The 12,603-nt window shown below is 46.2% G+C and overlaps 1 protein-coding gene across 2 annotated transcripts; it reads right to left on the bottom strand.

The window, feature by feature from the left end:
- Positions 1–718: 718 nt before the first annotated feature.
- KIF3B (kinesin family member 3B) lies at positions 719–12,510 on the bottom strand. Of its 2 annotated transcripts, none has more exons than XM_033074986.2 (9): positions 12,442–12,510; positions 7,824–9,262; positions 7,166–7,267; positions 6,398–6,520; positions 6,167–6,285; positions 5,822–5,935; positions 5,254–5,359; positions 4,867–5,045; positions 719–4,308 (listed from the first exon to the last, which is right to left on the bottom strand). In XM_033074986.2, the coding sequence occupies exons 2-9, from the start codon at positions 9,204–9,206 to the stop codon at positions 4,212–4,214; spliced, it is 2,223 nt and encodes a 740-aa protein (XP_032930877.1). In that variant the 5' UTR covers positions 9,207–9,262; positions 12,442–12,510; the 3' UTR covers positions 719–4,211. The 2 variants fall into 2 exon arrangements, with proteins under 2 accessions (XP_032930877.1, XP_032930878.1); XM_033074987.2 differs by lacking the exon at positions 12,442–12,510 and adding an exon at positions 10,382–12,007.
- Positions 12,511–12,603: the final 93 nt, after the last annotated feature.

Raw genomic sequence — 12,603 nt, 5'->3', positions numbered from 1 at the left:
GCACTGAGCGCCACGTTCAGTCTTTCCTTAAACACCTCCAGAGAGGGTGACTCCCTCACCGCCCTGGGCAGCGCATTCCAGTACCTGATTACCCTTTCTGTTAGGAAATTCTTCCTGATGTCCAAACTAAACCTCCCCTGGCACAGTTTAACACTGTCTCCTCTTGTGCTGGTTGGCAGAAGAGCTCGGTCCCCATCTGGCTCCAGCCTCCTTTCACAGAGGTGTGGAGAGCAGTGGGGTCACCTGGACCCTCCTTTTCTTCAGGGTAAACACTCCCGGCTCCTTCAGCCACTCCTCATAGGACATACCCTACAGACTCTTCCCCACCTTTGTTTCTCTTCTCTGGACATACTTTGTGGTTGTGCCTGAGGCTCCTTCTCCCCACGGCACTGATAAAATACTGGTCTAAATCAGCAAACAAAGAAGTACCGAGGCTGGGGGTCCACCCTGGACTGGGATTCTGGTGGGGTTTCTCCAGCACTTCTGGTTCCCAAGGTGCCACATGCAGGCCTTTGCACCTTCTACTCATATTTATACATATATTTATACACACACATTACAGCACTTGTTGCAGCTCTACTCATATTTACATTTTTCCACTTACTTTGTGCAAAGACTTTTTTTATGAAAGAAAAACACCGCAAGGCTTTGTAAAAGATGAAGTCACTGAGCCCTGCCCCAAATTAACAGTGAAAAACACGCGTTTTGATAGATGCAATAAATCTTATTGACTTTATTACACGTTGTATTTTAGGATCACTTTACATTCCTAGACAAAAGAGATGATACAAATAAATATAAGCTGTAAAACTATGGACAGAACTGTGGACAGGTTCTTTTTCTACAGATCACCTAAGAGAAGGCGGAGGAGGGTGTTATCTCTAAGGAGCTGAGAGTTGTCATCAACAGCTGTGCCCATAGAAGGATCCTGGGTCACCTCTTCAAAAAGAAAGGGGCTGGAGAAGGCAGTAAGCGCCTGGACCCCAGAGAGTCAACCCCCCACTGCACAGTGCAGCAGGCAGCACCAGTGTTCTCATTTCAGTCCCATCTCTGTAGCTAATTATGGCTTTTGCAGGTTCTCTTTTCCAGTCTGTGTTTGAACACAGCAGGAACAGACCCCCAGGAATTCCACTGAACTGTTTCAGGACTGGTGCACGCTGCCCAGCACAGACAGGAGAGAGGACAGGTCCAGGTACACTCACAAACTCCAGCACTGTGTGTTCACTGAGGACAGACACACACCTCAGACTGACTGAACACTGCCTGCTCTGATCTGTATAAGGCACCAGCGCAGCCCCAGGTGCTCTGGCAGAGGTATGTGTTTTAGAAGATTCAAGCAGCATGCAAATATTTTTAAAAAGGCGCTAGACATAAGTTAAGGATTTAAGAAAGTGCTTTAATTCCTATGCTTCAGTGTCTCGTGGTGCTTGCTCCCACGGGCCTACTCCTGCTCCATGCCACTTTAAAAAAAAAAAAGATCCCATTATACAGATCAGAGCAAAAACAATTATGTTGAATGTTAAACATTCCTATGAAGAAAAGGTGACGGCAAAAGGCTGTCCCAGGGCCTCTTCCAGGAGTCCAGCTGGATTTCCTGCCTTTGGTTAACCAGCAGGAAGCCCAGATGGTTCAGATAACACCAAAGAAGGGCAAACTCGGCAGGAATGTTTCTTAAAAGCTTCGACCCAGAGCTCAGTATGTTTTGTACAGTTCAAGACAATGTATCTTAACATCAGTGCCACTGAGCATCTGGTGAAGGTTAAGTCCTTTGGAATGAGAATCCAAAAGCTTCTGTAACAGGCCGAGATTGCCCATGAACACACTGACCGAATCTCCACCCACAGCCCCAATTTACATACAATGACTAAATATGCAGATTTATTCTTTTCCACTCTACTGAGTTTCTTTCACCTTGCTAATGAATTTCTACAGAGTTAAAAGCAGAGCCTTTCTGACACTGGCTCATCAACATGAAAACAGGTTTACACTGCAGAGCTCCATGGTACCAGCCCTGCCACAGGGGCAGTTTCCAGCATTTGAGTTTAATATAGAATAGAATTCCCTATGGAATAGAGCAACTGAGGAAAAGTGTGCACATGTGCAGACACAGCTGTCTGTGAATGCATTATTCACATAAAACATGTGTACATAAGTATGTACATACACGTGATTATATATTGTGCTGCTATTTCAGGGTTTTAAACCTCCCCCCCAATTTAATTTCAGTTCTCTGAGCACTTATACCATACAATCATCTTTTAAAATATCCTAGTACAGAAGATTATGTGCTGGAGAGAAAGAAGGAGGAGAGGAAGAGAAGGTGATGTTATACTATGCAACAAAAGTCAGTTAAAAGACTCTCTAGATATAAACAGTGCTTTGTAAAAACAAAGATTATGCTGGGTTTCCATGTTCAGGTTGAAAGAAATTGGTCACGTGCCTGCTCTCTCAATTATAAGCAAATCCCTCCTTCCTCCACAAAAACTATTATATCTATATGTGTGCATATATGTGTATACATCTATTAACCTTGTAGCCCGGGAAAGCAGTCCATGGAATGCAGCAGCCAAGTTGGTGTTTAGGGGCCCACCTGGCTCACCTGGGCACCGTGCCTGCAGGATGCACAGGTGAGCTGTGCTGAGCACTCAGTTCCTCCTGCTCAGGGGATCTGTAGAAAGGAGTTCTCCAGCCTGGATGAAGTCACTCCTTGGACACTCAATGAGCACAAGGCAGAGTCCACACATCAGGGCATGTCTACAAGCAGGCAAGTCCTCACACACTTACACATTTCAGTCTGGAGGGAGTCATCAGTGAGGGAAACAGGTAAGAATGTTCACAGGATGACAGCCAAGGGCAACCAGAAAAAGTAACATCCCAAGTCTCAATATACAGTGAACTAAAACTTACAAATGAGCTGTGGGATACTAGACAGGGACACCTTACTCTGTCCTCAGTGTGGAGTTCCAGCTCCCTCTACCCTGCTACACGAGCCTGCTTTAGCCATAGGGCAGTTTTGCAATGAGACTGTCAAAAGCAGGAGTTCTTCCTCCCTTGTTTTCAAAGTAAAACCCCTGGAATTAACACCAGCTTCCATTACCAGCCTGGGTTAGGTTGGGTTCACTCCCAGCAGGCTCTGAGTGGGCTGAGAGGTGCAGAGAGAAAGCTGTTTAACATGGAACAGATGAGGCACAAGAGGTACTGAATGCTGAACCTCCTTAGACACCAAGGGAAGGGATCAGACTCCAGGAGTGCACTCAAAGGCAGCTCCAAGTTCAGTGCTCTGCCCAACTGAGAGTCTGAGCCTGGCAGGGAGAGCTCTGAGCTAATGCTTCATTTTTTATCAACAGTGGGAGGCATGAGAAAATGGCCATATGCCATTAAAGATGTCATATGGACACTGGTTTTAAATGCCAGGGGTAAAGATGGAGGCAAGAGAGAGGAGGAAAGCTGTGGAGCTGACACTGGCATGCAGAGGTGTTCTTTGACAAGGTGGTTCCTGTTTGTAGGGGTGAGGGCTCTAGGTTAGCTTAGAGGAGCTCTCACTTATGCCTGTAAACAAAGAAAGCACTTGAGATTCTACTTCTTCCTTTCTAGAGACCACAGAGTTGTTTTCAAGACCCTTTTCTGTCCTACAGCCCTACAGGGAGGCACAGCTGTGTGGTGATGAGGACATGCAGGCCACTGCCATCCTGCCTGTTCAGACCAGGTGATGAAGCCAGTCTCTCAAGCAGGAAGAGGAAGAACCATGCATCTTGTCAAGTTTGAATAGATCCTCTGCTTTTTAGCCTCTTTTGGTTCTCACTGTGGAGCCATAGAGCGGTGGTTCTGTTGAGATGACTTTCAACTCTGTCTTCTCAGTGCCCAACAGCCAAAAAGCCCCGTGCAGCAGAAGGGCTGGTGCAGGAGGAGGACGGTGATGCTGTGAGGTGATCCCCATGCTTCCCATTGCTCCTAACACACTGTAACGTACCTCATGCATTTTTGATTTCCTAACTAAAATCCATTTCCCACAGAGGCCAAATGCTGAACTGCAAGCACGGATCTTCCCATGGCTCAGTGCCCCTGGACTGGCCTGAGTCAGTAAAACAGCAACAAGGCCATCTCCAAGGAAAGGGGCTGGAGGCTGGCCAGGAGCTCTCTCTGCAGGTTTGTCCTTGTCTCTGCTCCCAGAAGGTAAAGGCTGTTCCCTCCCTGGAGAGGCATTGCTGGTTTTATTTTGGAACCAGCCCTCGTGACTGTGGGTAGAGCTGAGAACTGGGGGTGCCTGATCCTGATGCAGATCCCAGTGATTTCCTTCCAGTTTTCGGTCTGAAGAAGCAAAATTAAAATATAAAAAGAAAAGATCTGTCATCTGTTACTTTGCAAAATTAATCTGCAAAAAGCTGATTTTTAAAATTCTCTAATAAACAGTTTCAGCTTTTTCTTCTACCCTATGTCCTACACCCTGAAAGAAGGTTGTGGCGAGGCAGGGATTGGCCTCTTCTTCCAAGTAGCAAGTGACAGGCCAAGGTGAAACAGCCTAAGTTCTACAAGGAGAGGTTGAGGCACGATATTAGGAAAAATTTCTTTACTGCAAGAGTGGTTGAGCCCTGGCACAGGCTGCTCAGGGCAGGGGTGGAATCTCCATCCCCTGAAGTGTTCAAAAAATTATTAGACGTGGCACTTCAAGATAAGGTTTAGTAGCATGGTGAGATTCAGTTGGAGGTTGGACTCAAATCTTAAAGGTCTTTTCCATCCTTAATGATTCTATGTTCCTTTCTCTCTCTGCTATACTATGAAGCTCAGCTTCACTTCACTGATGAGAAGTGCTGACCAACAGCAGCTGTACCTGCACCTCTCCTGTGGGCCAGGGAAAGTCCAACTCACCTGGGTTTTGATTTTTTATTTGAAGTGCTCTCAAAGGTTGAGGCGTCCACTTGAATCTCATCTTCTTCCTGCAGAGCTGCTTCCAGAGCTGCCTGCACCTTGGGAGCAATGGCTGGCCCTTCATAGTTCCTGGTTGTCCGGCTGGGCCTGTCCAGTTCCAGTAACACGATGTTCTCTGCCTGAGACAGGAAAAGCACAATCAAAGCCTCCATGTTTTTATACAAACTGATACTTTGCCCTCCAGAAACTTAATCTGAAGTAGTTTATAAATGTATGCAGGACACTACAAATTTACATCTCAAAGAAGATCATACAATCCTCTCTGGAATTTGCATTTCCCTGATCACAAGGGTGAAGAGACAAAGGTTCTACCACATCTGGGCTTACCCTGTACCGAGCCTCTGTATGATTCATCATGGACGTCCTGGCGTGTTGGCTCAGGGGCCTTTTGTACCCCACAGCAGATACTGGTCTTTTCATCATCTGCTGGTTACTAGAGAAAAACAGAGACTCAAGCTGTTATACCCTAAAACCAAAGGCTCCTCTTGAAGTTTATGAGCTATAACATCTGCAAATTCCACACAGAAATCTGTTTCAACACAGCAGAAACCACCCAGGCTGCATTTGTAGGAGCAGGAAAGAAATATGATAGGAATGCACTGCTATTTTAAGGGTGAATGCACTCTTACATATATTTTACATGTAATTGTTGGGTTTGCCTATTAGAAAAATCATAATCTCTCAAGAATTCTCCTAACTGTACATTCCTATTTTATAGCATCTAGTAAGAGGAAAAAAATGATTCCTTTTGTTTTATTTTATTTTATTATGCATCAAGAAGTTGTGAACTCTAGAGGGCCAGTTTAAATCCCCAATTCAATCCCTCCTTTGTTCTTGACAGCTAGAGGGTTTCCTGTGAGCTGTAATTCCATCCCAAGAGCAGAAGTACACTCACTCCAGACGGGTTATGGGATGTAGTTTCCAGTTGTCTTCCTCTTCATCAAGGAAAGATCTGTTCATGATCTTATTCTTTTCTTCCAAGGGAATAAAGTTTTCAATAATCAGGTGCCTACATGCAATCACAAAAAATGAGAAATGTACAAGAAACATAATTAGCAATGGCTTTCCTCACTGCTCCTTTCCCACTGATGTAATACAACCCTGGAAAAGGAGGAATGGTTTCGTTTTCTCATGGTTAAATCCTATTCCACAAGTATGTGCAAGGCAGTCCCTCCACTCCCTGCCCCAAGAAACGCTCTCTGTGACAGCAAATAGCAGTCAATGGTGTGATGGGACTTACTTCAGCTTTAGTTCCCTGGTGAGTTCATTCTGGGTCTGTTCCATTTCCTGGCGCCCCTTGATGTGCTCTTCTTGGAGATCATGGATCTCTGCCTTCACAGCTTGCAGCTTGGAAAATAACTGGAGCACACAACAAGAGCCAAAATCCATCACTTGCCAAAGCTCCTCTCATTTGCACACACAAATTGATTTTATTCCCAGTCTGGCAGACAGGGAATCATTTTCTTTTTACCTTTTTGAGTTTTTTGGTCTTTATGTCCACCTCTTGCTGAAGAGAACTATAGGTCTCCTTCAGCTCTAGTGTTTCCTCATCCCGACTTTCCATCTGTTGCTGGATTTCTCGCTCCCGACGTTTCTGAAGAAGGTGACAATATGACATTAAAGACCACAATTACCCTGTCACCTCCAGCTGACACACATGAGACCAATGCTCAGGATAGGTTCCCTTCCCTGCCTTCCAGTTCTTCCTATCTCTTGCCATAGAAATGCCAGAAATGTTAACTCATATTTGTCCTTATTTCACTACGAAAATCAGATAGTGTGAGGCTCAAGCTTCAACTTAAGAAATCAAATGTAATTTTTAGATTTTTTTTTCTTTCCTTTTTATTAGTTCATATTGGTTATTGCCTTTAAGAACCACAAACAGAATTTGTGTAACAGAAAATAAACTTTTAGCACAGAGTAAAGACCCCTCCCTTGAGCTAAAAGCTGAACTGGTACTCTTAGAGATCTCACAAATATTTCTTCACTTACAAATAGCTCCAATCAAGATAGGAGGTAAATCCATGAAGAGCTAGAAGAAAACTATTATAAATCTTATTTTCATAATTCAAAAAACAAATATGACACAAGCTCTTCCCCCTTCCTTTCAAAAATTGCAATTAAACCAATCGCAGGGTTAACCCTGGGAAAACTTGATGGCAATTTCCCTGACACAATGTTTTACAAAATTTCTGCAGCAAGACTTTTTATACAAAATAACAAATCTCCTTCCTCGTACCTGTTCTGCAATTTCCTGTCGTTTCTGTTCCAGGATTTTCTGCTGTTCATTTGTGTGATCCACAATGTTTTTCCCTCCCACCAGCAGCTTGCTTTCCATTGTCTGAAAGGAAAAACCAGGTCAGAAATTTTCTCAGTGACTACAGAGGGTAATTTTCTCTCCTATGGATACAACTTCTTCAGGGCAGCTCCCTTACCTTCTCTTTCAAGGCAGCTGCTACAGGAATCACTATTTCTCAAAATTCCTATAAAACTGTGGGATTAATGCAATAGTAACTTGTTTAGAATAAGCCACCACTGCAATGTGTGGCAAGGCTGGAGAACCAAAATGTGCTGTCCTGTAAATAACTTGTTAATGATCTATGGCAGAAGGAAACATTTTTAGTGCCACAGCTTGTGAGAAGATGCACTGTCTTTTATTGTGTCACTACATAAGAACAATGAAACAACTCATGAATATTGAAATATGTGACTAATGGTGGAAATTTCAACTTCTGGCTAGAAATAGTTTATTTTAAAACCTTCCAACTTAAACACAAATCACTATCCTGGAAACTTTCTGTTAGATATCTTTCCAAATTTTCCAAAAAGGAAACCCTTTATTTTCCTCACAGCCTAAGGAAACTGCTTTCAGAGAGTATGATGAGGCAGAATTCTACCTTGATTTTAGCACTCAGCATCTCTGTTGCTTCTTTCTCTCGCCTCAGGTCCTCCATTTTCTTCTCCTTCTCTTTCAGCAGCCTCATCTTTTCTTCTGCTACCAAGCTGTGATCCTCCACTATAGCTTTCTTCTCAATCTCCAGCTTTTCTTGTTGCTCCCTCCAATAGTCATCTTTGTCATCTCCTTCATCCTCACCCTCTTCAGTGTCCTCCCCCTCTTCCCCACCCTCCCTCCTCCTTTCCCTCCTCTTTCTTTTGCCAATAGACCGTTTTTCCAGCTGTGCCTTGAGTCGAGCAATCTCTTCCTGAAATTCCCGCAGCAGTGCCTCCTTAGGATCCTCGTTCACTTGTGGCTTGTTCTTGATGTTTTTGGCACGGTTGGCGTATCTCAGTGTGGTCAGTGTCTCCTCTACATTGTAAGAGGCAGGGCCTATATTGGCCACCATCACAGTTTTGGCATTGCCACCTAATGAGTCCTGGAGCAGCCTGGTCAGCTTGGAGTCCCGGTATGGAATGTGCGTGCTTTTGCCATCTACCAGGGCAGAGATAACATTGCCCAAAGCTGAGAGGGAGAGATTGATTTTAGTGGCTTCCTTCAGCCTTTCCCCCTGTGCTCCAGTCTTTGCTTGCCGCTCACTGCCCGCCAGGTCGACCAGGTTGAGCTTCCCAACACGGATGTGGTTCTCTCCGTCCAGTCCCAACTCACTGCACTCAATGGTGATCTGGAAAATGGCGTGAGATCGAGAGCTGTGCTCGTTCATGTTGGTGGCACCGACGGAGCGGTTCTGGTTTCCCAAATTCATGATGTGCTCTATCTCTTTGACGCTTTTCGTAACAATGGTGGTCAAATCCTTAACAAAAACCCCTGTGTCTGGTCTCTCCTTCAACTCCAGCCTCTTGGACTGATCCTTTGATAACAAGTCTCTGATTTCTTCTTGATATATTTCCAAATAAGATGCTCTAACTAAGTATTGCTGATTTTGAGATCTAGAGATGTGGGTGAAGATGTGGTCGAATGAATTGGGGATGACCCCTCTCTTTTCAGGATCACCACGTACCCCTTCCATTGTGTATGTTTTCCCTGTCCCAGTCTGCCCATAGGCAAAGATTGTCCCATTAAACCCTTGCAGAACAGAGTCCACGAGAGGTCTGAAGGTCTCATCATAGAGCTCAACCTGTTTGGAATTCCAGTCATACACAGCATCAAAGGTGAATGTTTTAGGCAGTTCATGAGATGATCCCCGTGGATTCTTCACTGAGACCTGCCCTAACTTGACATCCACATTGACAACTTTTTCATAGGAAGCAGTTTTCTCTTTGCTGTTCATGGGCCGGCAGCGCACGACCACCCGCACGGACTCGGAGCTCTTTGACTTGGACATGACGGCGGGGCTGCGGCTGCTGTGATCCTGCTGATGGATGATCCCGTGCTACAAACCTGAAACAAAAACAGGAATGTCTGAAGGCAGTTTTCTGCAGGGGACAGCTTTTCACAAAGCCAAAGACTCACCTCATCAGAACTAAAATAAGGTACAACACAAAAACCCTGTAAAGGCCTGGACTAAGACAGAATTATTTTACCAAAGGCTGTGCATCAAATGGTATCAGTTTTACAAGCTCTGCTGCAAAAACTCATCATCAGGTCACATCTTTACAGATGGTAAAGGTCCTTTTCTTGACCCTTAAAAATAATAATAAACCTTTTAAAACTATTTATGAAAAAATATTTTGCCATTCATTCCCTTTGCAGTCAGGCCTTTTGTTTTAAATCTCCCATTTGGAAAATCTAGTACAGCCTTGCTCTCTCTGGAGCACAAGTTTGCTATTATATTTTCTTTTGGCAACATATTTTATCAAGATTCCCCACAAAAGCCAGCCCTGCTCAACTACACTGACCTACTGACCTCACTCCTGCTCTGGTGTTCCAACTGCATCAGGTTTACAGGACTCACCATCAACCTAAACTCATGTTGCATAAACCCAGATCACAGATCCAACTCCTTCATGACTCTGGATAGAGAGGGAGGACTCTTGTGCACCGTGCATCCTCCAGTCATCAGCAAGATGAGCTGCCACTGAAAATGGAGCAAAAAGTCTCTGCTCCTAAACTGCCAAAGCCTCACACAGCAGATCTCAATAGCACAACTGGGGGAATGCCATGTAATTTCTAATAATCCTTTTTGTTTCCAAAGTATCTTCCAAGAAGAGCCCTGAGATCCTTCTGCCAACTAGAACTAAGTGTAAAACTAATACACACAAGAAACCCCGGGTAGTGCTGGCACATGTTCAGGTGTGGCCTCCTTGGAATGTGTTCACTGTTCCCTTCCCAGCCAGACCAGTAGGAAACAGGGAGTTTTGTCTAATTGTTTTTTACTTGATAATTGCATGTCTCAGGAGAGCTTCTCCAACAAGGTGGCAGAGAACTTCAGGGCCAGAGCTAGTGGATGGGAAAGAATGCACAATTTCAGCCCAATTTACAGACAGTCAGACTGGCAAAAAGTAAAACAGAAGTAACAGATAAACATTGTTGAGACTTGTACAGAAACCTCAGTATGACCTTGGGAATTTCCTTTGGTCTGTGGGGGGAAACTCTTCGCTTCTTGTTCTTCCCATAAAAGCACTGAACTGGACACTCATTCAGAATTCACTCTACACCCTGCACAGTGAGTTCAAATTGTTACAGGAATTTTGGGTAGCTGCTGAATAAAACCATTTCCCTCCTAATTGACAGCTCCAGATAAAGGTGACCTTCCTGTCTGACCCATAGCAAACACGAATTCTGGAGCACAAACACAGAAAGAATAAGTGAAACGAGGACAAATCTTGGCAGAACCACAAAGAACAACTCTCCCTCTTTTTATCCTGAGGAGTTGTATACATTATCACACGCTTCCTTTTCCACAGCTCTGAGAGACATTCCAGTAATTCAAGTTCACAAGAGACAATTTTCTGACAAGGTCACCTGACAACCACTGTGTCACGTATCTGCATGTTCACGCTGGCAAATACTCCAATTAGGCACAAGTTCTGACAAGGAGAGCACGGATTTATTTTATATATTGAATATCTAAAATACTATTCTGATGAGACAAGTCGCTTTTGTAAGCAGCTATGACAAATATTAAATTATCAGAGTGAAGTTAGTCTTGCCAGGGGTACACCTTGAACAAGAATTATGTTGCACATTTGCTGCTCCTCTGGGTGCACCTCCTCACCATCAGCTTTTGACACCTTTCCCCACTTCACTTGCAAGTCTCTTTTTATAGTCACAAACAACTGATTTTACCCCTGATTTGGGCTATTTTCATAACAACCCATCACGAAGCATCTCCAATTATTTTAGCTACTGCAGTGAAGTTTACTGGAACCATAACAAATTATGTTTCTTCTCAGATTTATCCAAGTGTGTAACTGGAAAATAAAACCAATTAGTTGGCAGTGTTTGTATTCCCCAGAAACTCCAAGGCAATGTTTGAGCTGCCAGAATGGCTGAACATGAATAGACAGAAAGCTGGGAATGCTGTCGTGCCATACACTCTTCTCCATCAAAGATGGAAATTTTTTCATGAAATTAGTTCAGCCTAAATTGACCTGGGCCAGGTCCCTGCAAGTCAAGATCACAGTTGAGATGGATGCACTTGCAAACGTGCCCCTGGTGACCAAGAGGGGAGGACAGACAGAAATTGAAGCATTTTTGTTTACTTCAATCAACATAAGGTTATGCTTGAAAAAATGAGCAATGCCACAACCTGAATACAAGCTCAGAAACTTCCAGGTTTTGGGAGGTGCTGTCTTGGACAGCTGTGCCTCAGGCATTGTGCTCACCCCAGCCATCTGCCCTGACAGGTGATGTCCTGAGTCTGCTCTGCTTCCTGCCTTAAACATCTCTGAAAGCTTTTCTTGGAACTGCCCAAACCCTTCCCTCGCATCCCTGCACATCTCGAGGTACCACTCAAAACATTCCATTGCTTCTCTCCATTCAAATCTTTCAAATATTTGCGGTTTCATAATGTCACGGTTGAATGGTGTCTTTCCCTCCGTCCCAAGCCGAACCACCCTTTGTGCTGCTGTTTTCCTCTCGCTCCCTGCCAAACGCTCCGCAGGCCGGGCAGGACATCCCGGTGCTGCCGCTGTGGCCAGCAGTGCCACCTGTGCCACAGGGGTCACCTGTGGTCACCTCTGTCACCTCAGCACGGCACCCGGCGGTGTTCCCCTCCCGGGGAGCCGGAACCGCGGCTCGTTCGCGGATTCACCCGAGCATCGCCCACCGCCCTCGCGGCTGCGACAGCGGGCGCTGCAGGGAAGGAGCCCGGGGACAGCGGGGAGGCGAAGGACCGCGGGGGAGAAGCACCGGGAGCGGGGGACACCCGCCCGAACGGGGACACCCGCCCGCAGCACCGCCCCCGCAGCCCGGTCGGGGCGGGTCCCGCCGCCTCCCGCGCTCGCTGTCCCGGCCGCCCCACCGCGGTCCGGGCCGTGCCCACACCCGGCCCCGGGGGCAGCCGGCGGGCAGCGGGGACCGAGGGCTGTCAGCGGCCCGCAGTGTGCCAGCCCGGGGGGATGTCGGGGATGCTCGGGGCGGGGTGCGGGCGCGGTGCGGGGCCGCGCCGGACTCACCTGCGCCGTCACCATGGAGCCGCTCGGCCGCTCCTCCCGCGGCCCCGGAAGCGGCGCGGCCGCTCCGCCCGCCCGTGACGCGCTTCCCTGGCAACGGGCGCGCCCGCCCCGCGCCGCCGCTCCCGGATGGAGCCGGGACAAAGGCGGGCACCCCGCACACCG

This window comes from Catharus ustulatus, chromosome 17 (genome assembly GCF_009819885.2).
Source record: "Catharus ustulatus isolate bCatUst1 chromosome 17, bCatUst1.pri.v2, whole genome shotgun sequence".
Taxonomy (NCBI): Eukaryota; Metazoa; Chordata; class Aves; order Passeriformes; family Turdidae; genus Catharus; species Catharus ustulatus.
Note: the sequence above shows the minus strand (reverse complement) of the source record. Positions and strands in the feature narration are given on the sequence as shown.